The sequence below is a fragment of the Diadema setosum genome, chromosome 9, assembly GCF_964275005.1.
Source record: "Diadema setosum chromosome 9, eeDiaSeto1, whole genome shotgun sequence".
Lineage (NCBI taxonomy): Eukaryota > Metazoa > Echinodermata > Echinoidea > Diadematoida > Diadematidae > Diadema > Diadema setosum.
In genome coordinates this window covers 32,335,706-32,352,108 of record NC_092693.1, presented here as the reverse complement: position 1 = coordinate 32,352,108, position 16,403 = coordinate 32,335,706, and the positions used below count along the sequence as shown (strand labels likewise).

Here is a 16,403-nt window from a genome sequence, read left to right as displayed (position 1 = left end):
AAATATATAGTTGATAATCCTTGTAGCAGCTGGAGGGAGGTACCTCGATTATATATTAACTGATTAATGCTGTTGATTGTGAATGTGATTTATTTTGTTTCGTGATTGAGTGGGAATCCAAGTTGAAATACTTTTAGTATAAAGTAAACAACATGTCCACAGACGACCAGACAGACCTAGTAGATAGTGTTGTGAACCCAAACGACGAACAAGTCCCATTGCCTAGTCCCAATCAAGCGAGCAAAATGTCCAAAATGGACCAAACACACCAAATAAATAGTGCTGCAAACAGAAACGAGACACAAATCCCATCCCCAAGCCCTGTCATGCCAGTAAGTTATGTGCCCTTCTATATATCGATCCCCGAATTTACTGGGCACAGGGCAAGTGGGTCGAATGTACACGAGTTTATTGCGAGGGTAGAGGCTGCATTCCGGGCATGGCGCACACCCGAAGATCAGAAGGTTGAGGTTATCTTGCATCACCTTGCCGGGGACGCAAGAAGAGAGATCTTGGTGCTTCCTCAGGAACAGCGATCGGTAGAGGATATTTTCAAGACTCTTAGGGAGCTCTATGAAGAAAAGGATACCGTTGCATCCCTTCTCGGCAGGCTGCACGCCAGGCGACAAAAGCCAGGCGAGTCCACCCGACAATACGCGCTGGCCTTGCAGGAAATCGGAGGAAAGATACGATCTGTGAAGCCAGACTTCGTGAAAAATATCGACGAACTGTTGTGTAGTTGCTTCACTGAGGGGCTCCGTGCAGGGCACGTCAGGGTGGTTGTCTCCCGATATTGGAGGCAGCAGCAACCTATGACCTTTGCAGACCTAAAGGAGGAAGCCAGTAAGATTGAAGGCGAGGAGGAAAGTGGCTTGGGTGACCTTGGTCACCCACCCGCAACAGTATATGCCACCCACCAAGATTCAGGGCGTACGAAAACTCCGGACCCCACGGTACAACAACTGGTTGAGGAAATGAAGGCCCTTCGTGCGATAGTCACCGAACTGAGTGAGCAAGTGACCCAACACAAAGCTCAGGAGCGGGCACCAAGAGGAAACCCAAACTGGGATGAATCCGGGCGGCCACGATGTTTTACTTGCCAACAGTATGGACACCTGGCACGCAACTGCCCTGTAGCAGCACCCCGCCAACCGTATGGCTGGACCCCCCAACCGTCCACGACATCCCATCCACCCCCCATCCATCCGCGACAAGCACCCGCCAACCTGGTACCACCACACATGCAACCTCCCTTCCAGCCTGGTCCTCCTCCTAAGCGCCCAAACACAATGACCCAGGGACCACGTGCTCCTTACCAGGGAAACTAGATGGCTCCGGCGCCGAGGGTCGAGCGACGGAGAGCAAGAGGGAAGACCCTACAGGAGGTACCTCGGTATCATCAGAGAGCACCCAACACGTCATTGGTGGACATCTGTTGGCCACTGCCAGGATTGAAGGAGTCGACATCTCCTGCATTCTCGACACTGGCTCTCAGGTGTCTACCATTGATAAACATTGTTTGGAATCTCTCCAAGTTGAGCAACACACTGGAACCCTGCCTTGGCTGAAACTCCGGGGTGCAAACGGCCTAGAGGTACCCTATATCGGATGTGTTGAAGTGAAGATGGAGGTCCTCGGCCAGGACTTAGGGAGAGTAAGCATGTTAGTAGTGGACCGAGCACCCTCATCTTCATCCCCCTGCCTACTGGGAATGAACGTCATAGACCAGTGTCGAAAATCTCTCTTTAGCCAGCTTGGACAGAGCTTCCTCCAACCTACACAGGTACACAATGGAGGAGCGTGGAAACAGGTTCTCTCAGTAGGACAATACATGGATAGCCCAAGCTATGGGTTTCGGGTACACCCTGCAGCAAAGCGAGTGCAAGTGAAGGCTGGGTGCGAAGAAATTGTCTTGGGGGTGTGCCATGCAGTTCAGAATAGAAGGGAGCTAATGGGCTTAGTGGAGCCTTGGATGGATGGAAATCTGCCGAAGGGTATCCTTACCGGCCGTGCAGTGGTGACCGCAAAGAGAGGACTTGTCCCAGTGAGAGTTGTTAACCACAGCCCAGGTGATATTTACCTTGACCGATGCACCCAGCTAGCCACACTGCACACCGTGGACCCATGCGCCATAATTGGTTGTAACAGAATACGACTAGAGCAGGTTGATGCTGAGACACTCCAAGTTTCACTTGGAGAACAGTCCCTCCCTGATGATGTACTTGCGGATGTCGACATATGTACTGATGGGCTATCGGGTACCCAAATTGAGAGGATAGGGCAACTCCTGACTCGACATAAACAGGTATTCTCGCAGGGCGAGGGAGATTACGGCCGGACCACGATAAGCACCCATTCCATCCCAACCGGGAACGCCCCACCCCACAAGGAGCCGTTCCGGCGTATTCCCCCACAACTCTTCAAGGATGTCAAAGAACACCTCAACAACCTGCTAGAAAGTGACATCATCAGGGAGAGCTCAAGCCCTTGGGCGTCGCCAATAGTCTTAGTTAAGAAACGTGACGGCAGTCTACGCTTGTGCGTTGACTATCGCAAGCTCAATGCTAAGACCAGAAGGGATGCTTTCCCCCTCCCAAGGATTGAGGAGTCCCTGGACGCCCTTGGGGATGCCTGCTATTTCTCCACCTTGGACTTGGCCAGCGGCTATTGGCAGGTGGAGATGAACGAAGATGACAAAGAGAAGACTGCATTCACAACCCCCATGGGGCTCTTTGAATTTAATAGGATGCCCTTTGGTCTCTCCAACGCGCCGGCAACCTTTCAACGACTAATGCAACGCTGTCTAGGTGATCAAAATTATGAAACACTGCTGATATACTTGGACGACGTAGTCATCTTCTCGCGGGATTTCGACTCACACCTGCTGAACCTGGACAGAGTCTTTAACCGCTTGTCTGAGGCTGGACTCAAGGTAAAACCCTCAAAGTGCCACCTCTTCCAAAAGGAGGTCAAATACCTGGGCCATGTCATATCGGCTGAGGGGATCTCTACCGACCCAGACAAGTGTGCTGCACTGAAAGACTGGCCACAACCTCGCAATGCCAAGGAGGTCCGGATGTTTTTAGGGTTCGCAGGATATTACAGGAGATTTGTGGAGGGCTTTTCAAAGATCGCCAAGCCCCTCTTTGCCCTTACCGGCCAGCCGAAGCGGAGGCAGAAGAAGAGGCCTGAGCCACCCAAACCCTTCATCTGGACCACAGAGTGCCAAGTCGCCTTCGACACTCTCCGAAAGTGCCTTGTGACATCACCAGTTCTAGCATACCCTAGATTCGACAGGCCTTTCAAGTTGTACACAGACGCGAGCAACCTGGGGTTAGGTGCAGTTCTCTCACAGGAGACGGACGGAACTGAGAGAGTCATCGCATATGCCAGTCGGGGTTTAAGAAAGGCAGAAAGGAATGACTCTAATTACAGTGCCTTCAAGCTCGAACTCCTCGCTCTGAAGTGGGCCGTTGCAGAGAAGTTTAGAGACTATCTCCTTGGTTCTGCCGTTGAGGTCTACACCGATCACAACCCGCTTGTTCATCTGAACACCGCTAGTCTTGGAGCGACAGAGCAAAGATGGTTGGCTAAGCTAGCTAACTTTGAGCTGAAGATCCACTACCGTCCAGGGAGGACAAATGCTAATGCAGACCTACTGTCCCGCCTTCCAAACTCCGAACAGGTACAGCCAGCTACAAGGGATGAACCTGACGAAGCTGACGATGTAGAAGTCTTCCAGACGACGGTTAGCGAGGGCAAGGGAGGGACCTTCGTGTTACCTGGAATGTCAGCTGAGGAATTCGCAGCACATCAAACAAATGACCAGGACGTGTCCAAAGTGATGCAACACCTTTCCCTAGGAACAAGACCCACAGCTGAAGAAAGGAGGGAGTACAGCAGCACTACCTGCAAGCTCCTCGGACAGTGGGAGAGGCTTTCGTTGGAAGCAGGCATCTTGTACCGCCGCCGCTACAATCAGAGGCAAGGAAGGGAGGAGAGACAGATTATCCTTCCTCATCACCTGCAGGATATAGCTCTGAAAGCACTGCATGACGACATGGGCCATTTTGGCGTTGACAGAACAACAGAGCTTCTAGCTGAGCGCTTTTATTGGCCGCAAATGACGGAAAGGGTTTCTCAGTGGTGTGCGAGATGCCGTGAATGTTCCCTCCGCCGCTCGCAGCCGAGGCCACAAGCCCCCCTGGTTCCCATCAAAGTCTCTGCCCCTCTGGAACTGGTAGCCCTCGATTACCTGTCATTGGAGCGCTCCACTGATGGGTATGAAAACGTCCTGGTAATCACAGATCATTTCACCAAGTTCTGTGTAGCAATTCCTACTCGGGACCAAACGGCGGCGACAACTGCCCGTGCCCTATGGAAGAACTTCGTCCTTTGTTATGGATTCCCACAACGGATTCTTACCGACCAAGGGGCAAATTTTGAGTCTAGACTCATGCGAGACCTCTGTGACCTGTACGGAGCAGAAAAAAGTAGGACCACGCCATATCACCCGGCTGGAAATGGACAATGCGAAAGGTTTAATAGAACCTTGATTGGCATGGTCCAGACCCTTGAGACTGAGAAGCGAAGGAGGTGGCCCCAATACCTGCACGCCCTGGTGTACTCCTACAACAACACTGTTCACTCTGCCACGGGCTATACCCCGTTTTACCTCCTGTTCGGGAGACACGCTCGTCTACCCCTTGATGTGTCGCTGGGTTTAGAACGTGAACACCATCAGAATACGGAACTCTCCGCATGGGTAGAGGCTCACCACGAGGGGCTAAAAGTGGCCCATACGCTCACCCAAGCACACCTAGCGAAAGCGGCAGAGAGTAGGCAGACACAGTACAAGAAGAAAGTTGTAGACCACCCTCTACGCGTTGGGGAACGGGTCTTACTACGCAACCGTGACCCCAAACGAATGAAGAAGATTGCCGACAAGTGGAACCCTTCTCCCTACATCATTGAGGAAATACCTCAGGAAGGACGGCCCGTGTATAGGGTCAAGCCGGAAAGAGGAGAAGGCAGTCATAAAGTTGTGCACCGGAATGAATTGAAACCATGTGTGTTCGAGGACGCTGGAGATGAGCTGGAAAGGACAAACGAGCCACCACGGGAAGACTCCCATACGTCCCTCGACACCTCAACCCCAAACCCTCTGTTCAGACTCTATCCAGTTCTGGTCCCTCCACCTCCCCATCACCCGGACCCTGCAGCCTTTCCCCAACCAACCACTCCAATACCAATCTTTCCAGAACAACACGTCCCCCCTCCTAGCCCAGTCGCCCCCTTAGAAGAGACAGAGTCCTCCCCCCAAGGGCCAAAGGAGAGCAGCACTGATGGTTGTGTCCATGGTAACCCCGCCTTAGAGGCAGAACTTCCCCCATTGCGAAGGTCCGGAAGGTCAAATATTGGGGTGCCACCGCCCCGTTATGAGGCTTCGTCGTTATATGTAGGACAGGATCGGTTTGTGATCAGTAAGGATTGGTTGGAGCTGGGACTCAGCTTGGCCCGGGCGGAGGATTTCTTTGGAAGAATTGAATGACCTTGTTCAGTTAATAAATATGTCAGGTATGCAACATTAAGATTAAGAGTTTTTGTGTGTAGGCATGTTTGCGTTGTATTATGTTCGTGTTCAAGATAGGGCCACATCCAGGTCTTAGGATGAAGGTCCCCCGTATTGATTTTTGCTTTGTGGACACAAGAATGTGGTATGCCTAAACATGATGTTTTGTTCATAGATCAGACTGTTGATATTAGATTGTTTCATACATATAGATGGACGTTGTCATGAAATGGACAACCATTGTATTAATCTTTATGTTATGCACCATCGGTATCGCCTTTTGGTCAAGTGTTATTGTATGTAGAGAAAGAAACTGTAGGCACAAAACTACATCTAAACCTAATTGCATTTTAAGGTTTGAGACTTGCCAAAGTTATATGAAACTTGATTCTTTGTTGTTTATCAATTGTACAGTTGTTTGTGTTCCAGATAGGAGATATGAAAGTGTAAATACTCATACATTAATGTGAGGCTTAACACTGCTAGTATTTCAATGGAAATGTCCAGTGCCAAGTTGATGGCTAATGGGCTCTCGCATAAATGCGTGGCGTTAATTGTGCTGGAAGGTAATTACACGATCTTAGGATCTAAAACAAGGTTAAGACTTTTTAGCAATGCAAGGTATGAATTGGTAACGTAGAACTCCAAAGAGCTTGTCAATGTAAATACGCTGGTATCTATGTAATCCAACTGAGTCTCAGCAAACCAAAATGTGTATGACCTTATAAGGCTATACACAATCCTCAGTTACTCAAAAAAGCAAGTAGTTTCATGGGCGAACCAACAGCTACTAGACTGTACAAAACTTTAGTCCAAAGTCACTTTGACCTCTGTTGCACTCTCTGCACGAATGTCAATTCATTGCATTTATGAGAATTGTAAATAGTATAAAATGTGATGCTGAGGATTGCGTTGCAAACGTTCATTTGCATCTTTAAACTGCTTTATGGTTTATGTACTCTGTGTGAGTTTTGCCTTCGTTTGTAACGATTATTGTGTGTTTTGAGTTGCATCCTTTTCATTGAATGATTTGTATGTTGTAGTTTGTTATCATTCACGGCCTTGTGAAAAAAAAAAGCAAGCTTTGGTTGATCATACGAGTCATGTGAAAAATATTTAGGAAGTTTCCTATGGCTGTCATGACGTGGAAGTCATGACAAATCAAAACATGGAGGGATGTAAATGAGGTGTACATTTTGCAGTGTTTTTTTTGTTGTTTACTGGAGTCTCATCATATGTTATGTGACATGTTCAGACCTGGCTGGGTCAAGACTTGTTTATGTTTTGTAGGCGATTTTGCAGTTGTTATTTGTGTATAACCCTTGTGTTTAACGGTAGTAGAGGAATTGTTTGACGTAGTATTTTAGACTAAGTGGCGTGCCATAAGACCAAAATTAAGCCCAGTTTTCGTACTGGTACATTAAAACAGTTTCTAAATGGGAGTTAGGATAGAAACAACCAGTTAGAGAAAGTTAATCAGTTTAATCATTTTTAAATAGTAATACAGTTTACTTACACATGTACTAGAGTTGGTGACCCAAACATATTTTGTCCCCTTTGGTGAACAGCACCTTTAAGATTGAATGTAGTGGGGCTGCTATGTTGTGCAGTTGGAAATCCAGCACAGGGGAGCCTCGGACAACATAGAGCAAGTTATGGGCAAGGGTCGACAGGTCAAGGGGGTGACTGTGGCCAGGCCAGGCCTGAGCGAAGGCAGTCTGGTCATGTACATGTGGACAACATTTGGGGGGGGGGGACATGATGGGATGTAAGGGAACATTATGGGATGTAGGGGAGAGTGGGGAGAAGCGAGGGGAGGGTATGTGTCGGGTCTTCTTCTACAGCCTGCGATAGGGGAAGGGTGTAAGATAACCTGGGCTGGAGGAAAACTGTAGGGAAGGAGAGATTTGTACTTGTTCTGGGCTTGCCGACAGTTGTTTTGAAGACTGTAAAATGTGTGAATGGAGATGAGGTCTGAGATAGACGCTTACAATTGTACCTGCCGTGAATGTCCATGGAAATGCGGTGAATCGGAAATGCCAGTTTAATAGTCCAGTCTCCAGTGATGCCAGGTTGTTTGGATGTGGCATTGGAAATCCATTTTGTTGAACTGATATATCTTCGTGCAGTACGGAAGGAGGCACTACACCCCCCCCCCCCACCTGTGGATCAACCCTGCGTGGAGAAAATCTGAGTTATTTGGTGCTCATCATCTGTAGACCCCTTTATGAACTGAGCGCTCCAACGCGATCAGCTGACGTGAAGTGTTGCAATTCCACCGCGAGGACTGTTCTTGCGTTATTAAATTCGCGACTGATTATCCATACAAAGATAATATGTAAGTACCGCGGTACGTTTTCACACCATTCATTATCTGTATAATTACCCCTTTTCCTCCTCTTTTATGCGAGGAGAGCAAACTGGTTGAGTTAAAGATCAATAAATAAATCTCAATGCCAAGGAGGCCACGCAATATAATTCACTGTGCATTTCATTGTTCTTTATATTGTCTCCGCCTTGACGCCCACACGCTCGGTTCGATTGGTGATTTGGCGAATTGTATTTGATGAAACATGATTATTATGTATTTGGGGTAGGGATGAACCATCCTGACAAATGACTTTCCATCTCATAAGACCCCCCTTACACATACACTATGAACATGACAGTATCAATTATCAATTTAGAATATGCCATGCCGTTACAATAAACGAATTTCAGGAAAAAAAATAGAGGTAGATTTGAATGAATTGATTTTAGAATTGAGTATCTTTAGACATCATAATAACAGAAAAGCAGGAGACCGCGATCATAAACAGCAGCTTGACATAGATCGAGGCCTCGGGGTAAAATTTGACACTTAAATCCGATTTACATAACGAATTTCTGCACGATAATAGCATCCCAGTCATCATTGAAGAGCACGGTACCATCATCTTTCCTCTCCGAGCACTCGGCGGAGCCCAGGTAGTCCAGGACTTCCTGATGGACCTCCTGGGTCACAGACCCGCGGAGGTCGCAGACTTGGGAAAGGAAGTCAACGAGGAGGTTGCCCTCTTCCGAATCATGATCGAAGCAGCTGGTGATATCTATAAAGTGAGACGGCTGGCGAATGACTGTGAACGGGATACCGTTGGCGTTGAAGACGTCGCGCAGGTCCCGAGTGCACATGTAAGGGCTGTTCTTATCCTGAAAACGGGTGTAGCGTTGCCAAAATCGCCAAGTGCCACTGGTATCTAGTAGGGTAAGCCAATTTTGTTTTTTCATCGATTGAAGTATATTCTTTTAGAAATTTAGACGTATTTTGGGGTATCGCCAACACGCAAGTGCCGCCATGCTAGCTCCGTTTTATTTGCACTCAAAGGATAGCTTGGCCGCAGAGTTGGATCTGGTTTAGTTGCATCTCCCTCGCGAAAAAAAAAATGGATACGATTTATTTAACCTTTTTCTTTTTCATGTTTTGTTTTGTTTTTCAGGTTCTAGGATGACATGTATAACTCACTACAATCGGACACTCATGTCGAAACATCGTGGGTATGACTGTCCCTCAGCTTTATGTTTTACTGATAGAGGGCTTAATTCCAAGAGAATACGTAAACGAGACTGCCCGTAAAAGCAGTTAAAACAAACAGTGTTATCGATTCTTTTTTTATCATTCAAAAGGAAGAAAAGGATAGTAGGGAATGAAATCCAGACATTGGTTTTATTGCATCACATGTTTGTTTACGTAGGCAAGAGCTAGACCACTGGACGCAACAATGCCTAAAAAGGTATGTCGTGGTGCATCTGTGACAGGGCTCTACAACGGTGTTTTGCACGTTGGCGATACTGAGAATTAAAACGAGTTTGGAGAAGGAAACAAAACGAAAGCTTATTCAAATATTGATATTCATGATACTTTCATAAAGCCATCGCCAGTAGTAATAATGCCAGATCTTTCATTATTAGAGTCTTTTTATCATGTTTATAGAGGGATTCCTACTGAAAGGGAAGTGAATGGTATGAATTTGAAGACATTGATACATTTGAATACATTGATAGTCATTCCAATACTAACCCTATGTTCAGTATTCGACTTCTAATACCAATAGTAATTCTTTGCTAATTATCTCCAGGGTAATTATGATGGATATGTAGCTCATCTCACTCGCTCCTTTCTATTATGCTATCCTTTACGCCCGTTGAGATGCATTAATTTGATTTTAATTCAATTGATAATTACATACATAATTACAGTGTACATACTGAAAATATACATTTATAAATCTCTCTATCTGTGAAAGTGTTAATCTGGTGACCTACATGTATTTCCTTACTGCATACGTGCGCGCCTGGGCATGAAGGATACTTTTAGTACTGTGTCCTACGTGAAATTACAATTTTATATACATGTATCATTTCCGGCCCTTTCCGCATTTACCTGAAATGATAACGATTAGCAGCATTCCTCCGTCCTCCAGACAGTCATGTAGATAGCGAATGGTGTCGATCAAATCGTCCACGTAGTAGACTGAGTGAATGGCACAGATGAAGTGGTACTTTGGATGCACGCCCGTTTCGCTCAGCTTCCTTCGATACTCGTCTAGTGTATCCTGGTGGAGTTCGAAGTCGATTCCGGCAAATTGTTCCTTCCCATCGGCGATGAGCTTACGATACATATCAAGCTGGCTAGCAGCGGGTTCGATCACGGTGTTGTGAACGGCCTTGAAACGAGCCCGGATCATGGCGGCCATACTGCTGTCCACTTCTCCTATAAAAAGAAGAAAAAATAAGTAAAATGAATACGTAAGTATGATCATATTAATACAATACGTTACAGGTTTAGGCAAGGATACATTGAAAAATGTCCACTGAAAAAAAAAAACAGGAAAAAAACGAACAACAAACATTTCGAAAGACAGACGTACTGGGAAAATATCAAGTAAACGAACAAAACGACGAAAATGGCAGTAGAGTTACGTAGATAATAATCATTGATCAAAACTGAAATAAGAGAGCCATTAAAACATTTGTTCTTCTACAATATTCATTTCACGTGGTATCACTGGAAGTGATATCTGTTTATTTACGTGTCCGCACGTTTTGCTATTAAATAATAACGTTTTACCTTGTTATAACTCTTTTGGGAGCTCAGTACATTTTTGCCAGTTTGGTAGATGGACATGAATCAGACTATGGAAACAATATCCTTCGGCTGAAACTCTACGAAGAAGATTTCTACGTAGTTTTATATGGATATATATATATATATATATATATATATATATTTGGTTTGGTTTGGTTTAGTTTGGTTTATTTCTGCATTTCCTTTCTCCAAATACAATTGCAAATGAAAACAGAGTGATACACAGTATGCAAAAAAAGAGAGGGTTTAACATACAAATCAATACAAGAAATATCATTTGCGTAACAGCATCAGTCTGTAGTGACATATGAATCAAAATAACATATTAAGGCATACTGTATCTATGAACAAAGGAGAAATCAATACAGGGGACCGTCATCATAAGCAGAGCTTGACGTGGATGAGGCCCTATCTATATATGTAATACGAATATAATACAACACCAATCGTAAATGTACTCATAAAACTCTTAATCTTGATATACGAAACACAATTTGCTAAAGAAAAAAAACAACGGAAAAGAAAAACAGTGACTTGGCGCTTTCAAAGAAGAAAAAAAAAAAAACAGCACGCAGCACCATTGACTACTGGTATAATAGACAACAGAAGTGTAGGTGTGTGCGAGTGACAGTGCGTCGTGTGTGCAGATGACAGTGCAAGAGAAAAATTAATGCTATAGCATGCCTATTTTGAGGGTAAGGTATGTGCTTTACTGAAGGTATGCAATATACAAATAAGTGCCCCTGTACAGTCATTATCAAAGAAAAGAACGGGAGGGAATGGGAAAAAATGAAAAACATTTTGCATGGGTCAGGGCTGACTGAGACTAATCAAAGACAACTAACTGGAAACATATTTCAATAATAAATACTTTTTTTAAATGAGCCTTAAAGGAAAAAGAATGAAGTACACTGCTTTAATTGATCAGGTACAGGTTGTTCCAGACATCGGGACCGTAATGTCTAATTGATTTCTGAACTAAAACAGTTTTGGGGTTCACAAGGTGAAAGTTGTCGAATGGCGACTTGGATATGTGTGTATATTCGAACTTAAGTGAAATATATTATGAAATAAAGAGGAAAGTTGATTTGTTGCGTACTTGTACATAAATATACCTGTTTGTAAAATGTGGATGTCATGAAGCTTCAAATTGTGCAAACAATGAAATAAAGGATCTGTATGAGATAAATAAGTAGAATTAGTAATGATGCGAATGGCACGCTTTTGGAGTAAATACAATGAATTCAGTTTAGTAATACTACAATTACCCCATACAATATTTGAATACAATAATTGAGGCAAAATTAAAGAATTATATAAGATGATCAGGGATTGTTCCGATAAAAGATCTCTCAACTTCCAGAGTACACCAATATTTCCTGATAGGGTCCTTTGTAGACAGGATATATGTTCGTTCCATGTCAAATGAGAATCGATTGCAATGCCTAGAAATCCAATAGCCTGCTTCTCGCAAAGAGAAAACCCATCAATTGATTTATTGACATTAAAATCCTGTGAGAAGGGTTTTCTAAAGTGAACAAAATTTGTCTTGTTAACATTCAAAGATAGCTTGTTTGATTTAAACCAATACAATATATTTGATAATTCAGTGTTCAAACGATTTACAAGGGTCCCTATATCATGATCTGATGTAATAATGAATGTATCATCAGCAAAACGTATAAAATTCAAAGATGGAGAAGAATTTATGATATCATTTATATAAATGTTAAACAACAGAGGCCCTGAAATGGAGGTACCCCACATTTAACATCAAGTTTCTGTGATTCATACGACTGAAAACTAACATACTGTTGACGATTTTGCAAATAATTTATATATATATATATGTTGATTAGGTAGTCCACGTGTTGGCAAGATAAAAAGATAAGTAACAAAACTGGAACAAAGTTCATGCTGTATTCACCAACGGTTTATTTCTGCACACAAATTTTCGAGCGTCTCGCCGCCCTTTCACAACATATCAACACTTGAGAAAGGGCGGCGAGACGCTCGAAAATTTGTGTGCAGAAATAAACCGTTGGTGAATGCAGCATAAACTTTGTTCCAGTTTTGTTACTTATATAATTTATATTTTTTTTTTTGTCGATATGACGCGTCTATACAGGATACAAGGGACGCAGGCAGCTTTATTTAATAATACATGATATTTAACAATCTATTGAAATGTTCCAGTTGCAACGAGATATGCGACGTTTCCTAACTCGATGATTACACGGAAAATCAACCGAAGGCAATAAAGCAGAGTAGAGGATCTCTAATGGCAGGACAAAGTTTAACACCGGAACATCATATCGGTGATCAATCTGCACATCTTTTGGAAGGTAAACACCGTTAAAATCTGACAGAGAGAGAGAGAGAGAGACGGAGAGAGAGAGAGAGAGAGAGAGAGACTCGAATTCGATTAATAGTACTTTCTTTTTTGCTGCAATTGGCGGTATAACGCGATACTAGGGGAAAATAATTATTGATCGACATATCAGCCACTCGTTTAACAGTGATGTCTTTGAACAAATTGAGACCGTGTATTACCCTAGGAATGCTACCTGACAAGTTTGGTGAAAATCAAACGTGGGAATGTAGATGGAGATTTGACAGAACTCATCTACCATATCTTCAAGTAATGTTGTTGGAGTTAACTACAAATATACAAGTACATAAGACATTGTATTTACATTTACTTGCACGATTCACGTGGTTGGCATATTGCTATCTATAGTTTCCCGTCTGCATATTGCGTTTGCTGCAATTTAGGAGACTGATTTTTATGGGTGACAGTTTGCACATTAAACTGTTTTTATATTTACGCCCTTCGGGTTTTTGTGCATTTCATGGCTTTACAGTGACAGTGCAATAACATGACTAAATCTCTTGTACTGGCAAACACAAGATCGCCTACTACATTGCGCCGTGATTCTAGTTTGTAATAGGTTCGAATAAAAAGCATTTTTTTTTTTATTGTATGTACTTCATATAGAATCCCATTATATTTGAAATATCCCAACCATACTTAATCAACTTTCAAAATTTGATGAAATGATCTTGAATGTGTTTTCATTTCCTATATATACGCGTTACGTAAACGGGCTGATCGAGTTCACAGATAAATTTCAAAATAGGTCATTGATAATAATCATTTGAATTAAAACTTAAAAAAAAAAAAACAGCTTTAAATCAAGAATTTCTTATCTTGTTCAGACATTAGAATCCGGGCACAAAGACCACTTATACTCCAAGACATTTATGGCCTTGAATGTAAAATTTGTCTCCTCCTTATCTAAAAGAGCTGTTTAGATTTTCATGCCATGTAATAGTCGTTCTGTCGGTACTCATGTTCTACCTAAACCCAAAACCCATAAACACCGCAGATATTTTAGTAATAGAGGGTCGCAAATTTACCCCCTATGTTTATTTCAAAATGTTTAAAAAGGTAGATTATTTAATTTCGCATATCTTTTTGTTGATGTTTTGTTTATTTTCTGTGTTGACATTGTACTGAAGGTTTTACTTCTGGACCCCTCGGAAGAACAGCTCCATCATGAGGGCACTGCTATTAACCCCTCTTGTGCCAATGGGTGTACAGTTTTCACACACAAACCAATGGACAGGATATGAACGTGCACTCTAGAAACATCCGGGTCAGTCTGACCCGGAAAAGGGTCTGCTGGGGCCACACTCCATTCCAGGTCAGAAATCACAAGGAATGGGGTCAGATATGACCCTATTCAGAGTCATGAATTGGGTCAGGGTGAACCCATTCCGGCTCTTCATGACCAAATTCCAAGTAATTTTTTGACCTGGAACGGAGTGTGACCCCAACGGACCCTAGTTTTCCGGGTCAGTTCTGACCCGGATGTTTTTAGAGTGTGGCACAAAGAGGGTTAATGTGTATAGGGCTACCAACCCAAATTAATGTGTGCTTTTGTGATCATTCATTTGTAGATATATCAGATGTTTAATAATGTATACATTATTCATCGAATTGCAAAAATTACATCAATCAATGAATAAATCAACAGCGAACTTGTTACAGGTTACGTCAACGATAATGTGCGAATCACGCCGATGACCTGATTTTTCGTCTAACTGTGGGTGGGGATCAAACTAGGCTATGAATCGAGTTCAGCTGTTTCAGAAAACAAGCCCGAAACTGATACTGGGAGTATCGATCTGTCCGGAAATTTTTCTGTTCACTATAGGTCCGAAGCAGAACACGTTGAACATTTTGTTCCTTAACTTGTTTTATGATACTGATGCTCTTGTTTTGCCAGAAATTTTGGACAGCGTGTACAATGCTATGGGGTATTCTGTGTCAATCAGTACTCAAAGCACACAAAGGGTTAAAGTTCTTACCAGAGCCGCTGCCGATTCCCAACATTCTGACTGTGGAGTCTGAGGGAAGGCGCTCTACGAGTCTCTCAACCACTCCAGGAAGAAACTTATCTTCCCATTTAGCTAGGATCTCGATATTTTCGGACCGTTTGGCGAACACATGGAAAGTTTTGGTGTAGTAGTCGGGGTCGTCCATGAGTGGCTTCAACTTGGCGTGTTCCATCGTCGATCTCGAAAGTATCCTTGCTCAGATTCAGAATAATGCAATGTGCAACGATTGTGCACTTGTATAATCAGTGAGTAACTTATGTCATATGATACTGGTAGTCCTGCACTACATCCCAATATTATGGGAGTGCATGAACAAAGATCATTGTCACTCGACCGAAATTAATCTCTTTGACCCTTTGCTGGTATACTGCACGTAAATAATAGCATGCGACACCGTGTGCTTTGTGTGTTAATTGGGATATCGTTCTTGACCTGTCATCATATTGTTACGTCCGTTTGGTGCTGGTTTCGATTATTTTTTTTTTCCATACCAACCTTACAGAACGAAGAGGATGGAGCGGAAGAGGTAACTATCGAGTATATAAAGATATGCTGGCGCTACTGACACAGATGCAGATTTTGTTCGGTATAGACAGATGTTTCTTTATAATATGTGACCCGCTACAACAAAATGAGTCTAAAGTCGGGCGAGGTCGATTATTTGAAAATTGCATGACACAATTCCCTAATCTTTCTGCTTTAAATTGATATATAACACGTCTTATAAAAATAATCGGCTGCGGAGATATCGATGTCTAAAAGAGAGCATGTCAAGACGTCTGGGAAATCACTGTTTCAAGAAAAGCGCCCTAAAAGTTCTCCTTGCGACGCAATCACAATCAAGAGACACGCAAGTCAGTATTCACCTCCGAACAATAGAAGTTAAGCCCTAGCAACCCCCGAAATGCTCATTCAAACACGGCGTCGGCGGTCTCCTCACCGACCAATCAGTGACCAGGATGTCATGAGAAGCGGCTAGGCATAGCGCAACCCGCCCGCACGCACCAGTCGACTGGGCAGTGTGCGAGCTTCACGCTTCGGTTAGCGGCAAGCAGCAAACTGACCAATGAGATCACTCTTGTCGTTGTTAGGGGCGGAGCCTATGTGTGGCGCTCAATCCAAATGTTCGAACCAGTTTCTGCTTCGTTGAAACGCCAAAAAAAAACATGGCCCAGAAAAACGCTATTTTTTGGTCTTTCCTTTCATCATTTTGCTTCAAAATTTCGATAGATGATAGAAAACATGTCAGACTCTAATAATATGTAAAATTCAGAAAATCGTAAGTTTTGACCAATTTTGATG

General features: G+C 43.4%; 1 protein-coding gene across 1 annotated transcript; it reads right to left on the bottom strand.

Moving 5' to 3' along the window:
• Positions 1-8,422: 8,422 nt before the first annotated feature.
• On the bottom strand, positions 8,423-15,273 carry LOC140233417 (histamine N-methyltransferase-like). The gene is made up of 3 exons (XM_072313524.1): positions 15,072-15,273; positions 9,993-10,322; positions 8,423-8,808 (listed from the first exon to the last, which is right to left on the bottom strand). Exons 1-3 carry the CDS (start codon positions 15,271-15,273, stop codon positions 8,444-8,446), a joined length of 897 nt encoding a protein of 298 aa, XP_072169625.1. The 3' UTR covers positions 8,423-8,443.
• Between the last annotated feature and the right edge of the window lie 1,130 nt (positions 15,274-16,403).

Bases quoted from the DNA above. Each gene is read 5' to 3' on its own strand.
- LOC140233417 (XM_072313524.1), bottom strand. From the start codon at position 15,273: ATGGAACACGCCAAGTTGAAGCCACTCATGGACGACCCCGACTACTAC. The intron at 10,323-15,071 runs GTAAGAACTTTA...TTCTTTTTATAG, and splicing joins GGGAATCGGCAGCGGCTCTG to GAGAAGTGGACAGCAGTATG. The intron at 8,809-9,992 runs GTAAATGCGGAA...TTACCCTACTAG, and splicing joins GCTAATCGTTATCATTTCAG to ATACCAGTGGCACTTGGCGA.